General features: G+C 52.7%; 1 protein-coding gene across 4 annotated transcripts in view; it reads left to right on the top strand.

Annotated features, from left to right (window-relative positions):
* The first annotated feature begins 717 nt into the window (after positions 1-717).
* Positions 718-22,492, top strand: part of LIMS2 (LIM zinc finger domain containing 2) — a 42,980-nt gene continuing 21,205 nt past the window's right edge. Inside the window, exon 1 of one of the 4 annotated variants that reach the window (XM_019022054.3) lies at positions 718-781. Coding sequence is in view for 2 of the 4 variants with exons in the window: in XM_019022053.4 (XP_018877598.1) it covers positions 7,077-7,087 (11 nt within the window). In the remaining 2 variants the exon portion in view is untranslated. Of the gene's footprint in view, positions 782-6,183; positions 7,088-22,492 lie in introns of those variants that run through there. The other 3 variants (XM_019022053.4, XM_063694745.1, XM_019022055.3) reach the window with 3 other exon arrangements.

Raw genomic sequence — 22,492 nt, 5'->3', positions numbered from 1 at the left:
AAGGAAAGATTGCAAACCACAAAATGATCACAATCAGGCAAAAAATAAATGTACATGGTTAAAAGTGAACAAAGTGTTGCAGTACCCATCTTCTGGAGGTGATTTTTCTTCTTTCTACTTCTGGGCATTTCTAATACAATGAAAGTTTTATAGCAGAAAATTATAAAATAATTCATTTATGTTATTTTAATATAAATAGTCCTGAGATATTCATCTTTTCAGGGAAAATCGTACTTGGCAAGACAGCATCCTAGTAGCTGTTCTTGGGTTGTTCACGTAATTAGTTGCCCGGATTCTTTTCACTGTGGGGCTTCTTTTGCAGTCTGTCCGTGGATACCGTGAACATCAGACTACCCGGCGGGGCTCCTGCGCTCAGGGCTTCGGGAAATGCTCATTTTGGGGCTGCCCCTCTGCCGGCCTCTCTGGATTCAGAGGGCAGCCGCTGCTCCTTTTGTTTTGTGGGCCTGGCTCTGGGCCCGGAGCAGCACCTCCCTGGGGAGGCCGCCTTTCCTTCCGCGGCTTCTTCCGTCTCCTCCTGACCCCAAGGTGCCTCCGGCCTCTGCCTCCAGCTAAGGACCTCTGGCCAAGCCTCCTGCCCAGGGAGAGGTGAAGCTGCCGTGCCTGGGTGCCCCGTGGTAGCCGGACACTCCTGGCGGCTGCTCAGTCTTGCACGTGGCTGTGCCAAGCGGGCCAGGCAGCTGCTATTTCCCTCAGAGAAGTTGCTGGCGGCGCTCAGGGAAGGAAGCACCCGAGGAGGCGGAGCGGCATCTCAGCCACAGAGGTAAAGACTCTGTGATGGTCACAGGGCCCCGGGAGGTCCTTTCCACCTGCCAATCGCTGCGCTACCCCTGCAATTCCCTGTACTCTGAGTGGTTGTGCTAATGTTGCTCATTTGGGGTCAAGGAACAGCCCTGGAGGGGCTGCCCTCAGTCAGGCGGCATGGGGACGGTGAAGGTTCAGCCCACCGTGGCCGCACGCGGGGCCTTCTGCGGGCGAGGCCACGTCTGGATAGGCTGGGCTTGGGATGGGCAGCTGCTCTTTCCCCTGGACAGAGTGGAACAAGCTCCAGTGGGAAGGTCACAATGGGAAAAAAGAAGCAAAGTGACCCTCAGTATGTGGAAGAGATACTCTCAGAGGCAGGGAGAGGCAGGTGCCCCGCAGGTGAGGAGCTCTGCGCCCAGGAGGCTTCTTGCTGGATACTCGACGGCATGATGTGTTGAGGTGTAAAAAATGTGGCATTCCTGGATATGTGGTGGGGGCTGCCCTCGGGTAGCCAAACCCGTGAGATGAATGGAGTCTGTCCCAGAGCAAAGGCGAGAGTGAGATGGCCTTTTCCTCCCAAACTCCAAGGCCAGGTCATCTTTGGAAAATTGTGAAGCTCGATGGTCCACCTCTACTCCTGAGTAAATCAGACTTTCAAGAAGGGCACTGTGTTCCCCTCAGACTGAAAAGAATCCCTGCGTCTCTTGTGTGTTCTGCAAATGTTGAGAGAACTGTGGATCGACATTCCGCCTGCTTCTCTCACTGAGCTGCCGTGTGGCACAGGGAGAAGTAAGGCCATTTTGTGCTGGTCAGAGGGTGTGTCTAATGACAGTTCTGAGGGCAGGCTCATATTTTTATTTATTATGATTATTTTTAAAAGACAGGAGATTGCTCTGCTTCCCAGGCTTGAGTGCAGTGACACAATCATAGCTCACTGTAACCTCGAAATCCTGGGCTCAAGCGATCCTCCCACCTCAGCCTCATGAAGAGCTAGGCCCACAGGCATGCACCATCGTGCCCAGCTGGTTTTATGCTCCTATTTTTAAAAAGACACATTTACTTTTCAATGTGTTGTGAAGCCTGTGGGTGCCAGGGGCGGTGTGCTGCTCACTATTCTTCCTTTGGCCCAGGGAGCCGCCTGGGAGGGCTCCGGCTGTGCAGGTGCTTCCCCGCTCCCCTCCGGAGGGTTCTCACAGCCACTTCCCGAGTTAACTTTGGTCTCACAGGAGGCGGCTGAAGGCTTTGAACTTGGTGTTGATATTCGGCAGGTCTCTGTGTTTTGCCAGTTCCCAGTGCCCTGAAAGGGACAGGCCTTAACCAGATTTGGGGCACAGGCCTTGTAGAGTGGCCGTCTGGGTGGCCTCACATCACACGGGGTCATCCTTGAACAGGCAGGATGAACAGCCTACCTGTTGGGAAGGCATGCTAGCTCCTGCCCCAGGACCTAGGCTGTGGCAGGAGACCCTGAGGCCTCCTGAGAGCTGCAAGGCCTTCTCCATTCCCTGTGGTCACATGGGGACAGGGCTGTGGCTCTGGATATTGGAGGAGGCTCATTGAGGCACTTTGAGACCCCGGGTTCTCCTCAGCCTCCTACTGCTGATTAGCCACGCTGACCAAGCCCAGCCCCTCTCTTGGCCCTGGGTCCCAGCTCCCATGAGCATTGGGCCCTGGGCTGTCTCAGGTAGCTGTGCCCTGGAGTAGGGAAGGGAGAAGGTGGGGGGTGAAGAAACTCGGGTACCTGCCCAGCAAAGGGGGTGCCCACCTGCCCTGAGCCCCAGAGGGCAGAAGGCTCGTGCCCAGGGAGATGCTGCACCTCTTTCACCTTCTAGGACAGCTGTCATGTCACTCTGTGGCCCAGCCTCAGCCTCAGCCTCAGAGCCCCATCTGTCCCCCAGCGAAGACTAAGTGTGTGATTCAAGCCACTCTCTGAATGTCCCTCAGTGATGCCATCCTATAAGACCTGGGCATGGACACTGCATTCTCACCTTCCCTCCCCTTCCCCTCCCCACTTCCAACTGCCGTCTCTTCTCTGCCCCCCTTTCAGAGCATTCTCCCCCCAGGGGCACTGTGTGCAGCACTCTGGGGAGCACCATCTACACAGACCCCAGGGAGGGGTGCTCCTGGGGGAGGCATTGCAGGGGCCCTGCCTGCCCCTCTGCAGCTGGACTCAGGCCCCTCACTCCCAGGGACCGGCTCTTGACCCAAACCCAGATGCCTCCCTGGCCTCTGCACGCAGCGGTGTGCACACGGGGCAGTGGCGCACCTCCTCCCTGGAGCTCTTTCCCTCCGGGCTTCTGTGGCACCTCACACTCTCCTGCTTTCCCCCTCACTTCCTGCCAGTCCCACCTCTTACCCTTGGAGGGCTCCTGACTGGTACAGACACCCCAGGGTCTCCATGGAGCCCTAGAGTTGAAATTCCATTTGCACCAAGCCTTCTGCATCTATGCTGGAGAATGGACCTCTCTTCCCTGCTCCAGGTTCACAGTGCCCCGCCCACCATCTCCCCTGGGATGCCTGGGGAGGGCCCAATGCAGCGTCACCCCTCGCTAACCTGCCCAGACTGTCCCACTGCCACCAATACCTAGGAAAGCAAGGCCACCTGCAAGTCCTCTTGACTCCCACGGCTGTACATTCACACCTGCCACACACACACCTGCCCCACAACCACCACACCTGTGCTGACCACGCCCACGCCGGCCACACACACACATCCAGATTCCCAGCAAATCCTGTTAGTTGCAAAATAGATCCTGTGTTTGATGCCTTCTCAGTGTCCCGACTGTCGCACGGCCCAAGGCACCAGTCCCTCCTGGACGCTCACCATAGCCTCTAATCAGACTGTCCCTGAGACCACTCTGTCCCTCACACAGTGGCCACACAGCAGCTAGGGACACTTCCCCCTTTTGCTATGAAAAAGTTCAAGCACTCATCAAAGTTGAAAACCCAGATACCCACCACCTAGATTCTCACATTAATATCGTCGTAGACTCACGTTACCACCTTTCTGTCCTTCCCTTTACCCATCTCCCCATCTTGAGTTCATTTTTTAGAGGCAGAGTCATGCTATGTTGCCCAAGCTGGTCTTGAATTCCTGGCCTCAAGTGATCCTCCCTCCTCAGCCTCCCCTTAGCTAAGGACTAGCTGGGACTACAGGGATCCACCACACCGGCTCATCTTGATTTAAACAATGTATTTCAAAGTAAGTTGCAGACATCAGTACCTTTCTACCTAAACACTTCAGCATTGTATGTCATTAACTAGAGTTCAATATCGTTTACAGTATTTTTCTTTTGAGGTAAAATGTACATATAATGAAATGTGCAAATCCTGGCCATATATTCCATGAGTTTTTACAAAGGCATATACACTTGTGTGACCCAAACTCCTACTAAAACATTGCCTGTTACCCCAGAAACTCCCTCACATTCCTTCCTAGTCAACCCCTGTCCTGCCACCCCAGGGCAGTCTGGGGTGTAATAGACCAGCCTGAGGCAGCCACCGTTCTGATTTTTTCTACCACAGACAAATGTTGCCTATTCTAGAACTTGATATAGATGGAAAAGGTGCTCTTTTTTCATTCAGTCGGTATTTCTGAGATTCCCCCCTGCTGATGCTAGAGTGTTGTGTCTGTCTTTGCTTAGAGCTCTCCACCTAAGGGTGGAATCCTACTTCTGCTGTGGCCCTGCTGCTCTGCCCTGGGCCCTCTCCTTTATTTCCCGTGCCCCTCCACCTGCCACCTCCCCGTTTTCCAGACCCACTGGTCTTCTTTCTGACCTTGCGTACCCCAAGCTCATGTCACCTCAGGGCTGTTGCACTTGCTGTTCTGCCGGAATGCTTTTCCTGCGGATGGCTGAGGGCTGGCTCTTTCCCTTATTCCGGTTTAGCTTGAATGTCACCTGCTCAGAAACTTTCCCTCACTCTTCACTCTAAAGCAGCCACCACCATTGTCCTTTTCTTTGCAGCACTTACCCTTGTCTAAAATCTAGTTTGCGTATCTATTTATTTGTTTATTGCCCATCCTCCACCCCCTGCTAAACTCCATGAGAGCCTGGTCCATGGCTTCTTTCTCCCCGTAGTACTTCCAGTGCCCATGCGGTATAAATACTCTTGAAGGAACAAGTGGATAAGTGTGTGAATGTGTGATTGCCAGCTCTTTCCTGCAACTCTGCCCTCTTGGCTGAACTGTGGGAGGCTGGCCCTGGCTCCTTGAAGCCTCTGCATCTCCAGCAGGGCTAAGCCATGCCCACAACCCCTACCAGCTGTTACTGAGCTTGCCCTGGCCCAGGGATGAGGCACACTGGGAGCTGCATAGGGTCCTGGTTTGGCCACATACAGATCCGTGTGTGCTCAGCTATCATATGCAGGGAGGCTTTTGGGCTAAAAGGCAGGAATGTGGTCTCCTCTGTGGAGAGCATGGGCCTCTGGTGTAATGCTTTCAACTTTTCATCCTCTTTGGTTCCCACAAGACCCTGATATTCAATTAACTGTCCAGCAGTGGATTTCTGGTGCATGGCCCCAGCAGGCCTACACCTCTGTGTCAGTAACGGTGGAAAGCCTTTCTCCCTGTATGAGCAGATGAGCCAAGAAATTATCCATACTTAAGCTTAATCAACCATCAAATTACAGTTAAGCCGAATCAGCTGAGACACACTCGCAACAAGAAGTAATAACTCGAGACAGTCGGATCACCTGAGGCCAGGAGTTTGCAACCAGCCTGACCAACATGGTGAAACCCATCTCTATCAAAAATACAAAGTTAGCTGGGTGTGGTGGCATATGCTTGTAATCCCAGCTACTTGGGAGGCTGAGGCAGGAGAATCGCTTGAACCTGGGAGGCGGAGGTTGCAGTGAGCTGAGATTGCACCATTGCACTCCAGCCTGGGCAATAAGAGCGAAACTCCGTCTCAAAAAAAAAAAAAAAAAAAAAAAAAAGTAACAACTGCAAAGGCACTCCACAATACCAGCCACTTAGGAACAGGTGTCTTTTCCCAGCTTATTTCTGCAGGTGGAACTGCAGGATACTATCAACTCATCTTTCTGAACGGCACCAGTTTATTTGTGGGTTGCTAATTCACACCGTCATTTCTAGATCATCTTTCTCTGCTGCCAAGACCGGAGTAGCACCACATTTACACATCAGGCCGCCCAGCTCCCAATCCTCAGTGTGACATCTGGGCTGCTTCCAAAGATGAGCTGCACGCCACTGTCCAGCTGGAAATATCTGCCTTTAGGCAGGGCGGGGTTTTTTGTTTTGTTTGTTTGAAAATTTCCTCCGAAGAGATTCCCTAAATAGTTTATATTACCCCTCCATCTTAACGCCTCTAATGGTAGCTTCTCAGCGCTTCATTATACAGAGGCGTTCCTGGTTCCCCTGGAAACCTGGGAGCTGGGCATTTGGTTTTGTCGTTTAAGAAATATCTTTCGCCAAGTTAGGGCGATGGCCCGCAACGGGGGATGAAATGGGAATGTCCCGGAGAAAGCAGCCTTGCGACTGAAGAGGGACGCCTCTCGGCTTTAGCCTCCCTGGGGGCGGGACTGCGTGGACTCGGCGGTCCCGGGTGCCTCGGGAGGGAGTCAGTGCCCAGATCCGCGGTGGGAACTCCGGGCTAGGAAAGTCCGGGAGGGAGGTGGTCTCAGCATCGCCCCCACGCCTACCATCTCCTGCACGCGTTTGCGGTTGGGGCGGCCCAGGGACTGCAGAGGGGGCGCCGGGCGGGGCGTCCCGGCGGGGCTGTGGGGGTGGGGGTGCTTGTTCGCGTTTATTATAACTTTACTCCCTTTAAAAGGAAAGCTATGCCCGGAATCCAGGAGGTGGCGAGCAGAGCCCGGGTTGGGAAGGACTTGACCCGCGCCCGCCGCTGGCCGCGCTCCGTGTCCCTGGAGCTGGGGCTGTGCGCGAGCGGGGCCCACCCTCAACCTTTACCCCGACTTTTACTCCCACTCCCACCCCCACCTCACTCTCACCTCTCCAACCCCACCGTCAGCCCCACCTCTAACCCCCACCCCTCCAACCCTACCCGCCGCCACCCCCACCTGCCACCCCCACCCCCACCTATACGCCCGCAACCTCCCACCGTCACCTCCCCAACACCCCCACCACCCTCAGCCTTGACCTCCCCATCCCACCCCGCCCCGCGGGCCCCACCCTGCCACCCCCGCCCACCCCTCTCGCGGGCGGAGCGGCTCTTGGCCTTTTTTGGGCGTCTCCCTGCTCCGCGGCCCGGGCTGGCGGGCGGGCGCTCGGCTGGCGGCTGCAGCAGCAGAGGGAGACCCGCGGCAACCCCGGCAACCCAGGGCTCGGCGTCGCTGCCACCATGACGGGAAGGTAACGGCCCCCACCCACGCCCCCGGGCCGGGGAGGCGGGACTGCGGGACCCCTGGCCGAGGCGCAGCTCGCCCTCGTACAGCCCCGCGGCGCCACGATCCCCGCTCCGCCCTGGCGCGTCGGATTCTCGCAGCTCCCGGGGCGGCAGCGCCCGTCGGGGCAGGGGTCCCCCAGCCCCCGCGCCTCTTCCTCTGGGCGAGCGCCTGCAGCGGAAGGTGGAGCTCCTGCCCACCCTCCCGCTGCAAGATGGGACAGCCGTCTGCTCACAACCGACGCCCAGGGCTGCGGGAGGGGGTCTTGTCCAAGGTCAGACACCAACCACGGGCAAAAGGTTCAAAGGTTGCGTGCCTCCCCCAACTTCCCCGAGCCCGCGCTGTGCGATCCCCGATCCCGGTGAGTGTCATCTCTGGAGCCTTCCGTTTCCTCCTCTGTAAACCTGGGGTGGTAAAAATGTTAAAAATGTTGAAGGGTATGTTGGAACTTGGCCAGAGCTGCGCCCAAGCACCAGCTGTGCAGGGGTTGGTTGGGGACAGGGCGCTCCCCTGGGCCTGGCCCACCCTCTGCTCTCAGACCCCTCGTTGCCATTTCACAGATGAGGTCACCAGAGGCCACAGAGGCTGAGCCACTCAGGAGGCCAGTCACAGGTCCACCAGTGTCCGGCCAGTGTTTGTCCCTGCAGCCCTTTCTGGAACCTAGCTGGGTACAAGTGCATGACTCAGGACTGGATGGGAGGGGGCTGTCCCTGAGGCCCTGGTCTCCCCCAGCCAAGTCCTGGCAGGCGGATGCTGTTCTTCAGGATCCCATGACCTGGGGCTCTTGGGGAGCCCCAGCCCGGAGAGTCACCTGTGGCTTTGCTGGGGAGAGGGGCTTGGAGGGTACAGGGCAGTGTCCAGGTTTGCAGTCTCAAATCCGAGGCCCACAGGGGAGCTGCCTGTGATCGCCATTAAGGCTGTGGCCTGGGGTCTCAGGGCAGCCCCAGGAACCAAAAATAGCCTGTAACTTGTCACTTTGTAAGTCCTGCCCTCCAGACACACTTCCCTTTCTTCTCCCCAAGCCTCTCTTCCCAGTCAGCTCCCCTGACTTGGAGTCACCCCTAAACCTTGGCCCAGGCCCCTCTGCAGTGAGATGGAGGGACTCATCCCCAGGAGAGTGGCATCTGCAGGCCCACTGGCTGCCTGTGGTCACCCCCCAGGGTTCTAGCCGGGCTGCCTCCCATTTTCCTCAGAGCATCCCTGCCAGCTGGCTGGTTCTCACTCTCCGTTTTCTAGGAAAAGAAAGTGGGGAGAGACAGGAACAGGGTCCGGAGCAGCCCCAGCAGCAGCATTGAGGTGGAGGTAGATGAGAGACGGTTCCTTCAGGCACAGGAGGGATGTCGAGGAGAACAGAGCCGTGAAGGGTGCGGGGCTGGAATGGGAGGCCCCGAGGTGCCACTGCTCCCTGGCAAGGGTCCTCTTGCCCCTGAGTCCCTTGGGCCTTTCCCTGGAGACGGAGGCCGTCAGGTGAGCCCAGCCGGAACCGCTGGGAAGGCAGGTGGTGGCGAGCAGGGGTCAGCCTGCCCTTGCTGCTGTGGGCTCCAAGGGCCTGAGAAACTCTTACCCTCAAATGACACAGGGATGACAGTCAGCCTTTGGCAGACACGGTGTAGGGCGTTCCTCGTCCAGGCAATACAACTCGTCTTAGAGAATAAGGAGAAACCTGGAAACATAAAAGATAACAGAAACATAAAGAGAAGGAAACTGCCGCAGTTCCACTCCCGAGAGCCTCCCTTTATGCAGTTTGGTGGCTCCCCGCAGTCCTTTCTCCTGGAGTTTGTTTGACGCAGCTGTGAGCGATCTGAGTGTAATGCACCCGCTCCTTCAAAGGTGACCCTGCTGCCCGCAGTGCTGGTGCCCCACTGGCTTCCCTGCCTTCCATACACAGGGATTGGGCCGGGCCAGCCTATGAGGAACAGACATCCAACCCGGCCTTCGGAGTGGGCGAGAGTTTTCCTGTCCCAGAAGCAGTGGAGTTTCATTTCCACTGTTTCACACTGGGTGCCCTTCCCCATGTCCACTGTTCCCATGTGATCCCAGGCAGCTCCTCGTGCCTGGATCCTGGTTCTCTCGGGATCCCCCATGCTGCCCAGAGCCAGGCTGCTTTTGGGAAACACCCTCTCTGCTCGCATACCTTCAGGGCTTCTCCCTGCCAGCTCTCCCTAGGACCTCACCAGGCAAGAGCAGAGGGAGGGCTGTGGGGAGCCACCAAAGTGACCTGGAGTGGCATGTGTGGCCATGCTGTCTGCAGATGAACCCATGGGTGGTGTGGAGAAAGGGCTGCTGGGAAAGGAGATGGGGAAGGAGACAGAAGGCAGCCACTAGGGAGGCCTCTCCTGGGTGGCTGAGGGGGTGGAGGAGAGGAGGCTGACTCAGGGTTCTGTGAGGTGGAGTGGACAGGACCCAACTGACTGGCTGTGAGGTGGGCCACAGAGGGTGGGGCTCGGGAGGATGCCCCTCCTGTGATGACAGGTGGGGGTGGATGGCATGCTTGGTGTGGTTGTGGAGTGCTTGAAGACCTGTGGCAAGTCTGAGGGGGAGCCGTGGGAGGCACCTGGGCATGGAGGGGCTGAAGCCCAGGAGTAAGCCAGCTGGGCAGGGAGTGAAGGCAGCCCAGAGCATGGGGTGGCATGCCGTGGGAAGAGAGGGGGCTCGCCCTCAGCGGCAACTCAGGGACTTTGCAACTTACAACCACAAGATCTTTGACTATCACAGCTGAAGGGACCTCTGGCATCACCATTGTTCTACAGGGAGGATATTAAGGCCACCTACCTAGGGACCCAGCTGTCCCTGGCATTCCTGGAAATGGAGCCTGGGATGTTGACACCCACGGCCACGTGAGCTCAATGGCTTGGCTGCATAAAGTGGAGTCCCACCCATGGTGTGACCGTCACGTGTGTCACGTGTGAGGCTGTCGTATGCCTGATTGTGTGCTGAGCCCATGCTTAGTACAGCGCAGAACACGCTGCTAGATCCCTGCCCTCATATCCACCAATCTTGCCCCTCCTCCGGGTGAGGAGTGTGCCCGGTGGTCCCCTAGGCAGAAGGTGTCGGCCAAGGGGCAGCTGACTGCAGCTAGAGCCCTCAGCACAGCACATGAGGCTGCAGTGGCGTCAGGGGCTTAAGCAAACTGTAAAGTGGGTAACAAGTGATGTGGCTTGTGATGTGGCACCACTGAGCCCTGAGCCCCAGACTGGGCCAGGTGGCACTGCCATGGCCCCTCACCTCCTTCCTTTTTCTTCTACTTCTGGTGCTGACTGGCCCCTTCTAGCCGGCCAGTGGCATAATAGGGATGGAGGGACTAATCTGCAGGGTGTCCAGTTCCGTGGTGTGAATACCCCCACCTGGGCTCATTTCAAGCCACCAACATGGCATTAATGCTTTACAGAATTCCTGAATAGTTAACAGCCAGCACTTGTGAGCTGGCAAGGGACAGCCCAGGGAGCCACTGGGGAGAGGAGCCCGGGCTTTCTATCCACTGCGGGTTATCCTTCTTCTGTCTGTCCCTATCTGCGCTGTGCCGCATGCAGGCTCTTTTTTTTTTTTTGAGATGGAGTCTCGCTCTGTCACCCAAGCTGGAGTGCAGTGGCGTGATCTCAGCTCACTGCAACCTCTGCCTCCCAGGTTCAAGCAATTCTCTTGCCTCAGCCTCCCAAGTAGCTGAGACTACAGGTGCATACCACCACGACCGGCTAACTTTTTTTGTATTTTTATTGGAGATGGGGTTTTACTGTGTTGGCCATGGTGGTCTTGATCTTCTGACCTCTTGATCCACCCGCCTTGGCCTCCCAAAGTGCTGTGATTACAGGCGTGAACAACTGTGCCCAGCCTGCATTCAGGCTTAACCATCCCTTAGGTCTTCATTTCCAGGTGGGAAAGGGGCCAAGGGAGGCACTGTCACTGTCTTCCTTGTTCTGTTTAGGTGTAGCGTGTACATTTCTGAAGGTGAATATTTACTTAGATGACTTAGCAGGATGACCACCCTAGTGAGATACCTCCATGAGTGAATGCATATGTCTTGCTGAGATGAGGTGACTGAATACACATATGAACGTAAAACCTACTGTGTCCTCACCCACATCCTTGGAGGAATACACGGGAAACTCATGGAGTTGTCTTCAGCCTCCCAGCGAGGAGTCTGGTGGGGGAGCTGGCTCTGGAGGACAGCCTGTTTGTGGCATCTCTGCCTCTGTCCGTCTCTGCCTCTGCCCACTGGGCTGAGGGCACATGCCCCAGGGCCTTGGGGAGGCAGCCCTGCCTCATAGCTTGGGGCCTCAGTTCCAGCCTCTAAGAAGCCATGTAGTTGCATTCTTCATTACTCATGTGTTTTTTAAAATGAGACATAGTTCACATATTATTAAATTCACCATTTTAGATTGTAAAATTCAGTGGTTTTTAGTGCATTCACAAGGTTGTGCAACCATCACCATTAATTCCAGAACATTTTAATCATTCCTAAAAGAAACCTTGTACTCATTTGCAGACAATCCTCATTTCCCCCTCCTCCCAGCCCTGGCCACCAGTAACCTGCCTTCTGTCTCTACAGATTTGCCTGTTCTGGACATTTCACATAAATGGAACCATATATTATATACCTTTTGTGCCTGGCTTCTTTCATTTATTAATAACATATTTCCAAGATTCATCCGTATATTGTAGCATGAATCAGTACTTTCTTCCTTTTTCTGGGTAAATAATATTCTATTGTGCCATAGTTTGTTTCTTCATTCATCCGTGGTAGACATTTGCATTGTTTCCACTTTTTGGCTACCGTGAATAATACTGCTATGAACATTCCCATACAAGTTTTGGTGTGAACATACAATTTCTCCTTGAATATATACCCAGGACTGGAATTGCTGGCATATGGTAACTCTATGTTAAACTTTTTGAGGAATTACCACGCTGTTTTCCAAGTAATTGAACAATTTTACATTTATTAAATTTTACACCAGGAATGTATGAAGGTTCCAATTTCCCGACATCCTTGCTGATGCTTGTTATTGTTGTCTGGTTTAGTAGGTGTGAAGTGGTGTCATATTGTGGTTTTGATTTCCATTTCCCTAATGACTGATAGTGTTGAGCATCTTTTCCTGTGTCTGTTGACCACTTAAATCCTCTTTGGAAAAATGTCCATTCAAACTCTTTGCCCATTTTTTAAATTGGGTTGTCTTTTTATTGTTGAATTGTAAGAGTTCCTTATTTATTTGAATACTAGACACTTCTCAGACATATGATTTGCAAATTTTTTTTTTTTTAAGATGGAGTCTCATTCTGTCGCCCAGGCTGGAGTGCAGTAGTGCAATCTCAGCTCACTGCAACCTCCGCCTCCTGGGTTCAAGCGATTCTTCTGCCTCAGCCCCTCCAGTAGCTGGGACTACAGGCGTGTGCCACCATGCCTGGCTTTTTTTTTGTATTTTTAGTAGAGATGGGGTTTCACCATGTTGGCCAGGCTGGTCTCAAACTCCTGACCTCAGGTGATCCTCCCGCTTCAGCCTCCCAAAGTGCTGGGATTACAGGCACGAGCCACCATGCCCAGCCGATTTACAAATATTTTTTCCTTTTCTGTGGATCATCTTTTCACTTTCTTGATTGTGTCATTTGATACACACAAGTTTTAAATTTTAATGAAATCCAATTTATTTTCTTATTCTTTAGCTGCTTGAGTTTTTGTTGTCATGTTTAGGAAACTACTGCCTAATCCTGGCTCATGAAATGAAAACATCTGTTTTCTTCTAGGAGTTTTATACTTTTAGCATGTAGCTATCCAGTTGTCCTAGCATCATTTGTTGATAAGACTACTCTTTGCCCTATTGAATGGTCTTGGCACTCTTGTCAAAAATCAGTTGACCACAAATATATGGGATTATTTTTGGACTTTCGAGACAGGGTTTCACTCTTTCACCCAGGCTGGAGTGCAGTGGCAAGATCTTGGTACACTGCAGTCTCAACCTCCCTGGGCTCAGGTGATCCTCCTACCTGAGCCTCCTGAGTAGCTGGAATCACAGGTACACACCACCACACCTGGCTACTTTCTGTATTTTTTGTAGAGACGAGATTTTGCCATGTTGCCCAGGCTGGTCTTGAATTCCTGGGCTCTGCCTGCCTCAGCCTTCCAAAGTACTGGGATTATAGGCATGAGCCACTGCACCCAGCCTATTTCTGGACTCTTGGTTCTGTTCTATGGGTGTATATGTCTATCCTTACACCACTGCCACACTTGTAATTTTTTAGTAAGTAATTTGTAATTTTTAAGTAAGTTTTTTTTTTGAGACGGAGTCTCACTCTGTCACCCAGGGTGGAATGCAGTGGCCTGATCTCAGCTCACTGCAACCTCCACCTCCTGGGTTCAAGCAATTCTCCTGCCTCAGCCTTCTGAGTAGCTGGCACTACAGGTATGTGCCACCACACCTGGCTAATTTTTATATTTGTAGTAGAGATGGGGTTTTGCCATGTTGGCCAGGGTAGTCTTGAACTCCTGACCTCAAGTAATCCACCTGCCTTGGCCTCCCAAAGTGCTAGGATTACAGGTGTGAGCCACTGCACCTGGCCTCTTTGTTTTTTTTTAAAGTTGTTTTGATTATTCTGTGTCACTTGCATTTTCATATAAATTTTAGGAATGCCTTGTCTATTTCTTTAAAAAAGGCAGGAATTTTAATGGAGATTGTATTGAATCTATAGGTCCATTTGATGTAGTGTTGTATTGCCATCTTAACAATATTAAGTTTTCCAATCCATGAACATGGGATATCTTTATCTTTATTTAGGTCTTCTTTAATTTATATCAATAATGTTTTATAATTTCAGTGAATAAGAAGTCTTGCACTTATTTTGTTAAACTTACTCCTAAGTATTTTATTCATTTTGATGCTGTCCCAAATGGGGTTGTTTTATTTCATATTCAGATTTCTCATTGCTAGCGATTCTGGTGTATTGAGTGTATACCTTGCAGACTTACTGAACTCATTTCTTATCTGTAAATAGGGTTTCTTTTTTTGAGGAGGGATTCTTCAGAGTTTTCTATATATGAGTATGTAATATGTAAATAAAAATAGTTTTACTCTTCCTTCTCAAACTAGATGTCTTTTATTTCTTTTTCATGTCTAACTGTCCTTGATAGAATCTGCAGTGCAATGTTGAAAACAAATAGTGGACTGGAAATCCCCCTGACCTTAGGAGGAAAGCATTCATTTTCTCATCACTAAGTATGATGTTAGCTATGGGTTTTGGGTAGATGCCCCTTACCAAATTGAAGAAGTTCCCTTCTATTCCCAGTTTGTTGGGTGCTTTTATTATGAAAAGATGTTGGATTTTGCCAAATGTGTTTTCTGCATCTGTTGAGATGGTCATAGAGTGTCCTCCCTATATTCTATTGATACGGTATATTACATTGAATTTTGGATGTGAAACCAACCCTATGTTCTTGGGATAAATCCCATTTGGTCATGGTGTATAATACTTTTTATAGAGTGTTAGATTTATTGTATTTTATCGAGGACATTTGCATCTATGTGACTTTAGCGTTTTATTTTGAGATCAAGATACTTATAGAATGAGTTGTGAAGTGTTCCCTCCTAGTCTTTCTTTTCTTTTGTTTGGAAAGATTTTGTGAAGGTTTGGTATTTTTTCTTTTTTTCTCTCTTTTTGAGACAAGATCTCACTCTGTCACCCAGGCTGGAGTGCAGTGGCGTGATCTCAGCTCACTGCAACCTCCGCCTTCCAGGTTCAAGTGATTCTCCTGCCTCAGCCTCCTGAGTAGCTGGGATTATAGGCATGTGCCACCACACTGGTGTTTTGTATGTTTGTTTGTAGGTTTGGTGTTAATTGTAGTTAAACCTTTGATATAATTCATCAGTGAAGCCATGTAGCTCTGGCTTTACTTTGTGGCAAGTGTTTTTGGTTACTGTCTCAGTCTCTTTACATGTTACTGGCCTTACTCAGTGATTTGGGTAGGCTTTGTGTCCCCACCTAAATCTCATCTTGAATTGTAATCCCTATAATCCCCACGTGTCAAGGGAGAGACCAGGTGGAGGTCATTCAATCATGGGGGTGTTTCCCCCCATGCTGTTCTTGTGATAGTGAGTTCTCACAAGATCTGCTGGTTTTATAAGGGGCTCATCCCCCTTTGCTTGGTATTTCTTCCTGCCACCTTGTGAAGAAGGTGCCTTGATTCCCCTTTGCCTTCTGCCACGACTATAAGTTTCCTGAGTCCTCCCCAGCCCTGTTAAACTGTGAGTCGATTAAACCTCTTTCCTTTATAATTTACCGGGTCTCATGCAGTTCTTAATAGCAGTATGAAAATTTAGACTGATACATTTGGATTTTCTATTTCTTCTTGAGTTCGTTTTGGTAGTGTCCTTCTAGGAATCTCTCCACTTCAGGTAGGTTATTTCATTTATTGGCATACAGTTGTTCATAATATTCCATTCTGCTACCTCCTTACTGGGACCACAAGCTATTATTTTTCAAGGCAGCCATGGAGTTAGGGAGCAGGAATAAGGGACTAGGATAAGTTAAAACAACACAAACCTCACTGGTTTGTGTTTGTTTGTTTACCAAGATTCATCTGTTTTTCTTGACCAAGTGTTCCTAGGGTTACTGAAAACCTTTGGTGGATTTGCAGAGTTCTGAAAGAGTAGATTCTGATAATTTTTGCTAGGTTTTTCATTGCTTTTATGGAGGGATGAACTTCTGGAGGTCCTTACTCCACCACTTTTTGCTGACATCACTCTCGGTGTTTTTGCAAATATCTAGAGCCAGAGCACTGACCCAAATCCCATTTGGTCATGGTGTATAATACTTTGTATAGAATTCTAGATTCAGTTTACAGTATCTGTGGCTCCCAATCCCATCCCTGCAGCAGGACAGGCTGCAGAATGGGTGGTAAGGTTGTGCAGAGATTTGGGATTTGGGCTCAATCAGACTCTAAGCCTCTCTCAATTTCTAGCCTTCGATGTCCGCTTTTATAGTAAATATTTGTTGAATTGATTAGTACTTGGTAAACTTGTGCTTGAACTTCATTTACAGATTATGTTGTACAAAACACTTGTGGCTGTAGCCTCCTTTCCAGTACTATATGTGACCCTCGGAGCCCTAAATAAATGTTTCCTCCTTACGGAAAACTGCGGGTCTGCATGAGAGTCCTGGATTCTAGTGTTGAGGATTTCCACATGGATGGGCTGAGTCGGGAGTGGTGAGAGGGTCTAGGCCCTATGGCATTGACTTGTAGCTGCTGTAAGAACATTTTCTGTGTAAGTTTTCTTAAGCATTCGGCTACCTGCATCAGAGAGTCAGCGGTATTCCCTATTCATTTTGGCTCCTCTGGGCTCAGCTTCTCCATGCCCTTTAGCCCCTGGGGCCACCTTTAAAAACTATTTGTTGAACTGATCAGTGTTGGGCAACTTTGGAATTGGACTACATTTACAAATTATATTGTACCCAATGCTTGTCGTCACTTGACTGCCAGGGTGCTTAACGAGTACCTCCTCCTGTTGGGACTTGCTGGGTGAGTGTGTTCCTCGGTGGCGTGTGGGCCTGGTATCTGAGTGCCAGTGAGCCCCTCCAAGGCTTTCTCCCACCCTAGTTTGGGAGGATCAGTGCCCTGCTGTCTTTAGTGACGGCTGCCAGCTCTTGCTTTCAGAAGGCAGAAGAAGATACTGCTCAAGCTTTCTGACCTTTCTAGAAAGGTCTTTCAGGGAAATGGAATCAATGCTAAAGATTTCCATGAGTGCTCTGGATCTTTATTGTACTGCTGACCAGGCTCACCTTGGTCACAGTTTGGATGCCTACCGCTGGTGTTTATGAATCACAAGTAACTTTGCCAGTATCTCTGGGTAAAAATGCGGGGGACATGGTGCCTTCCTGGTGGTTTCCACCAGGTCCCTCTGCGTCTGCTCCCCTGGAAGCTGGAGGATTGCTTTTTCTCTAAAATATGGACCTCTTTTGGGGTGCCTGACCATTTGTTGGCCAGATCCAGAGGATCGGCTCTGACCTGGTCTGGGTGCCCCATGGTGATGTTTGTGGCAGAGGCTCTCAGAGAAGGGAGCAAAGCAGAATGTGGGCCTGTGTGGCTCCGGTCCTCGGTTTCCTAACTGTTGGCAGGGATCCTAAAGGCGCCAGGTCCTCCCTGTCCTCCTCAGCTGACTCTGCCCTCCTCAGTGTGTCCACGGGCACAAGCTTTCCTCCTGGCAGGTGGCAGCCGGAGACCTCCTGGGTGTCCTGCCGCCACTGTGGACCTCACCTCTGTGCTGTCTGGGGCCTTCCCAGACCAGTCCCCTCCCAGCGGGACCCAACCCCCGCCAGCCTCAGCTTTCAGGAGCTGCCCCCGCGGCGCGAACAATATCCTTTCTATTTGGAGTTGACTCTGCTGCCCTTTGGAGATCCCAGCGCGTAACGTGAGCTCGCGACCGGCGCGGGGGAGGCGCCCACACGCCCGTCCCGTCTTGGTGTCTGGCCCCAGGCGGCCGCGCCTCCCCTCCGAGGTGGTCCCATAGCCCCTGCACCAGGCGGCCCGCACCCTCGACCTCAAGGCGGCTGCCCCGCGCCATGGCGGCCCGGCTGGGTGCGCTGGCCGCGTCGGGGCTGTACCGGCGGCGCCAGCACCGGCAGAGCCCGCCGCCCGCCACGGGGTAGGTGGCCAGGGGTGGGGCGGGTGGCGGGGACAATGGCCGGAAACCTGCGGCGGCAGGGCAGGCCTTCCCTCGGAAACCCGACCGGGGCCCTCCGACGCCATGGGCTCTCTGCCCCGGCGTCGGATGGGCCCTGGGTTGGCGACAGGGTGGGCGCGTGCGACTTTATCTAACAGGGTTGGATGTCACCTGTGATCAGCTCTCCTGGCAGGGTGCGCCCAGGGACCTATGTTAGAGACGAGGGAGCCTGTGTAGCCCCCAGCACTGCTTTCAGACGGGGGCGATCATGCTGCACTTTATAGATGAGCAGACAGGTTCTGAGCGGAGCAGGCACCTGCTGGACTCACCCACCCCAAACATGGCTACGCTGTGATTTGAACCCAGGTTAGACTGACTCCAGCAGTGGGGTTCAGGATGGTCCTCAGGGCACCTCAGAGAATGAGTTGGCTCTGGATGGGGAGGTTGGGAGGAGCACGGGGATGGTGGTGGGGCCACCTCCCCTCACTCTTGGGGTCAGGGGCATGAGGAGGAGCTCCTGGACATGTTGCCTTTGCAGTGCCGAGAGGCCAGCGGGGAAGAGAGAGCAATAGGGCTGTGACCTTGGGGTCTTTGGCATCAAAGTGACAGGGACCCTGGGGAGGAGGCCAAGGCTGGGCAGAAGGGCTGGGGGGGGGGGGGGGCGCCAGGGAGGGAGCCAGGAACATAAGTCGCAGAGGTAGGGGAGGGCCTGGAGAACCCAGGAGCAGAGGAAGGCCAGTGCCACCCAGGGCAAGCATAGCCCACTCTCAGCTCCTTGTGTGTGGTCAGGGAAGGCTCCCAGAGCGACAATTAGAGGACTGAGCCATCAAAGATATCTTTTGCTGAGAACAGAAGAAGGAGGGCACCGAGTGGAGGGCGGGAACTGCAGGCCAGCAGCACGGCCATCTGTGGAGTCCCTGCTGCATGCTGGGCTCCCGCTTCTGGCACGGCAGGTCTGGCGCAGCCTGCTGTTCAGGTGGGGACCCCCAGACTCAGGAGGCCAAGTCACTCACCTGAGTGTGGCAGAGCTGGAGCAGGCACCCTCCCTGGTCAACCTCTGGACAGCCCTGGATGCGTGTGGCATAACTGTGGTACCAGGCTGCGAGTGGCCAGGGCACTGATGGCCCCAAGGCTGTTCTGGAGTGACTTTCACAGTACTGATACCACAGCTGAGATGCAGGCAGGACAGGCACGATGATGACAGGCCTGGGGCAGCCCTGAGCACGCATGCGCATGTGACTATTCACATTGTTTTTCTTTGAACTTCTGGTTCATGTCCTCTGTCAGTTCTTTGTTGTTAGTGTAACATGTTTCAGGTGTACCTGCTTAAAAGAAAAGCCGCTAGAGCAAAGAGATATGGCAAGGGCTTCAGAAAAAGCTCTAATTTCAGACACGTTTCATACTGATTTGGAGTCTGTTTCTGATGGTGTCAATGCATCTTGTGTATAGCAACCCAGGCAGCATGTTAATTTTTTTTTTATTTTAATTATTATTATACTTTAAGTTTTAGGGTACATGTGCACAACGTGCAGGTTTGTTCCATATGTATACATGTGCCATGTTGGTGTGCTGCACCCATTAACTCGTCATTTAACATTAGGTATATCTCCTAATGCTATCCTTCCCCCAACCCCCCACCCCCCACCCCACAAGAGTCTCTGGTGTGTGATGTTCCCCTTCCTGTGTCCATGTGTTCTCAATGTTCTATTCCCACCTACCAGTGAGAACACGCAGCGTGTTAATTTTCTAGCGTCCCCATGGTGGGCTGGCTTTGTGTACATTTTTGTTGACCTCATGTGGCCAGGTGACCCGACACTGGCCTCTGGCTGACTTCATGGATGCGCGGCGGGGAGGAAGCCCAGGCAGTGCTGAGGGACTGAAGCTGCTCCCTGGGCTGTGCTGCAGTAGGGTCCCTCCCCAAAACCCTCTGCATCTGGAATAGTGCCTATCAGTGCGGGTGCTCAGTGAGGACTTCATTGGAAGAAGGACAGAAGCATGGGCTGTGCTTGCAGGAATGGCCTCACTGAACCCTCCCAACAGTCCCTGGAGGTAGCTATTCCTGGCCCATTTTATAAACGAGGAAGTTGAGGTTCAAAGTCCTGTGCTGCAGGTCACACAGACAGGGGGCGTCCGGGCCAGGGTTGCAGCCTGGTGTGCCTGGCTATAGGGGACACACCCTTGGCCTGACTGCTACTCAGGCCGACGTGGCCTCAGCAACACTTGCTCATCTTGGGTGTGACCAGACTCCTTGTGGCTGGCCCCCGACTCTTCCCAGATCCTTACACACTCTTCCTAGACTCAGATATCAGGAAGGCTGGGATGGAGGAAGTTCTAGGTTGTTGAAGAAACAGAATCAGGAATGGGGGATGCCAAGAGGAGATGGGAGGAACATGAGTCCAATCCTGTGTAACCCTCAGCTGGTTACTGACCCTCTCTGTGCTTCAATCTCCTTACCTGGAACCAGCCTCCTCCCCTTATACAAAGGCCTGGAACAGAGCAAGCTTCTCTGATCCCACCTCAGACTCAGGGACATCTTGCAACAAAGTGGCCTGTATTGGCTGTCAAGACTGAAAGCATTCTGGGGTGCTGGAGAGGGCTGAGGAAGGGCATGAGATGGTGTGCTCTCCCCCACCTCTGGGGTTTGGCTTCCAGGCTGGGTGTGCCCTGAGCAGTATGTTCTACGTAGTCCAGCTGGGGGTGGGTAGTGGTGTCTCCTGGAGGATAACTGGACAGACTGTGTTCTCTATCTTGAAGGAATGTGCAAAGGAGGACATGGAATGTCCACGTCTCTGACCCTTTGACCTCTCACAGGGACCACAGGCAGCCTGCAGGCCTTCCCCTGGGCTGAGCCATGCAGAGGGACTCTGGAAGGCTCCCAGAGTTGCTGGAAAACAACAGTTCTTTTTATCCAGCGCTTTGCCCTTCCTGGCCTGGTGCTCTGTGCTGGACACGTGGGTGCCATTCATTCTCTTCGGCTCCTCGATGTGGCCGTTTCTCTGGTGCACCTCTTTACAAAAGAGAACGTGAGGCGTACAGAAGCGAGCACCTCTTTCCAGATCCCAGGCTGGTGGCTGGGGCTATCAGGTGTAGAGCTGAGCAGCTGGGCCTAGGCCTCTGCTGGCCTCTCTGTGTCACACTGCCTCTCCTCCTCCCCTGCAGGAGTCAGCAGGCGTGTTCTCTCATGGTGCTGAGTCTCCATTGTCTCTGCATGCTTCTGTCTGTCCCATCTTTGCCCTTGTAGCGGAATGTTCCCTCACAGAACTGCTGTTAGGGTCTCTCGTGCCTGTGACTTGGGCGGGGACAGCCCCTGGGCACAGGAAGGAGGTGGCCACCCCCACATCCGCCCCCCCCCCCCCACCTATGCCACACTTTGTGCGCTACTGTCGGCCACAGGCAGCAATGATCTCACTGGATGCGTTCAGGGACCAGCCGAGAAACTGCTTACAGACTGGCTATCAGGTCTAACTGGAAGATGAGCCGGAAGGTAGAGAAGTGTGTGTGTGGCCAGGCTGCTGTCAGGGCCCCGGTGGTGTGTCCAGCATTGGTTCCTTTTGGTGGGTTCTTGGTCTCGCGGACTTCAACAATAAAGCCATGGACCCTCACGGTGAGTGTTACAGTTCTTCAAGACTGTATGTCCAGAATTTGATCCTTCAGACGTTCAGCTATGTCCAGTTTCTTCCTTCCCGTGGGGTTGTGGTCTTACCAACTTCAGAAGTGAAGGCTCAGATCCTCCCACTGAGTGTTACAGTTCTTAAAGGTGGCACGTCCAGAATTATCTGTTCCTCAAAACGGTTCCTCCCGGTCAGTTCATGGTCTCGCTGGCTTCATAATGGAAGCTGCAGACCTTCACTGTGAACATTACAGCTCATAAAGGTAGCACAGACCCAAAGAACACGCAGCAACAAAAGCTACTATAAAAGGCAAAAGAACAAACTTTCCACACCAAGCAAAGGGACCCCAACTGGTTGCTGCTGAGGGCGCGAGTGGCCTGGTTTTATTCCCTTATTTGGCCCCTCCCACATCCTGCTGATTGGTCCATTTTACAGAGAGCTGATTGGTCCATTTTACAGAGTGCTGATTGGTCTACTTTATAGAGTGCTGATTGGTCAGTTTTTACCAAGTGCTGATTGGTGTGTTTACAAACCTTTAGCTAGACACAGAGCACTGATTGGTGCATTTACAATCCTTTAGCTAGACAGAAAAGTTCTCCAAGTCCCCACCCCAACCAGAAGCCCAGCCAGCTTCCTTTTTCAGTGGGAAGCAAGGTGACTGGGGAGTGCTAATTGAGGGTCTGTTTATGAAAGGGCGAGGGAGGAAGGGTGGTGAAGCAGCTGGGCTAGTGGGGCAGGAGTGCCCATAACCACAAGGAAAGTCACGGGTCCCAGCAGCACCTGGCCCGTGGGAGTAGGGTCAGCACACCTGGAAGCCAGAGGGGGCAGGCGTGTGGGTGCAGGCCCTAAACAGCAGTTCCTGGAGGCAGAGAACAGGAGCCTGGAAGGGGGTGCGAGGGATGTGTGCTCACTCACTGGGGTCTAGAGGTCTGGCTTTAAGGCGGAATCTGAAAGGCTGGGGCTGGGTGGAAGTCCTTAATTTGGCTTCGTTTTCTGGGTCCTTGGAGTGAGGAATTCCAGGCCCAGAGCCATGGGATTTCCTGTTGATTTCCGACTTCTCTAAGACTCCCAAGGTCTCGCTCATGGGCAGGCACTGGAACGTCCTCCCTGCCACCT

The sequence above is a fragment of the Gorilla gorilla genome, chromosome 11 (assembly GCF_029281585.2).
Source record: "Gorilla gorilla gorilla isolate KB3781 chromosome 11, NHGRI_mGorGor1-v2.1_pri, whole genome shotgun sequence".
Taxonomy (NCBI): domain Eukaryota; kingdom Metazoa; phylum Chordata; class Mammalia; order Primates; family Hominidae; genus Gorilla; species Gorilla gorilla.
The sequence above is the reverse complement of the archived record's forward strand: the minus strand, read 5'-3'. Positions and strand labels throughout refer to the sequence as shown.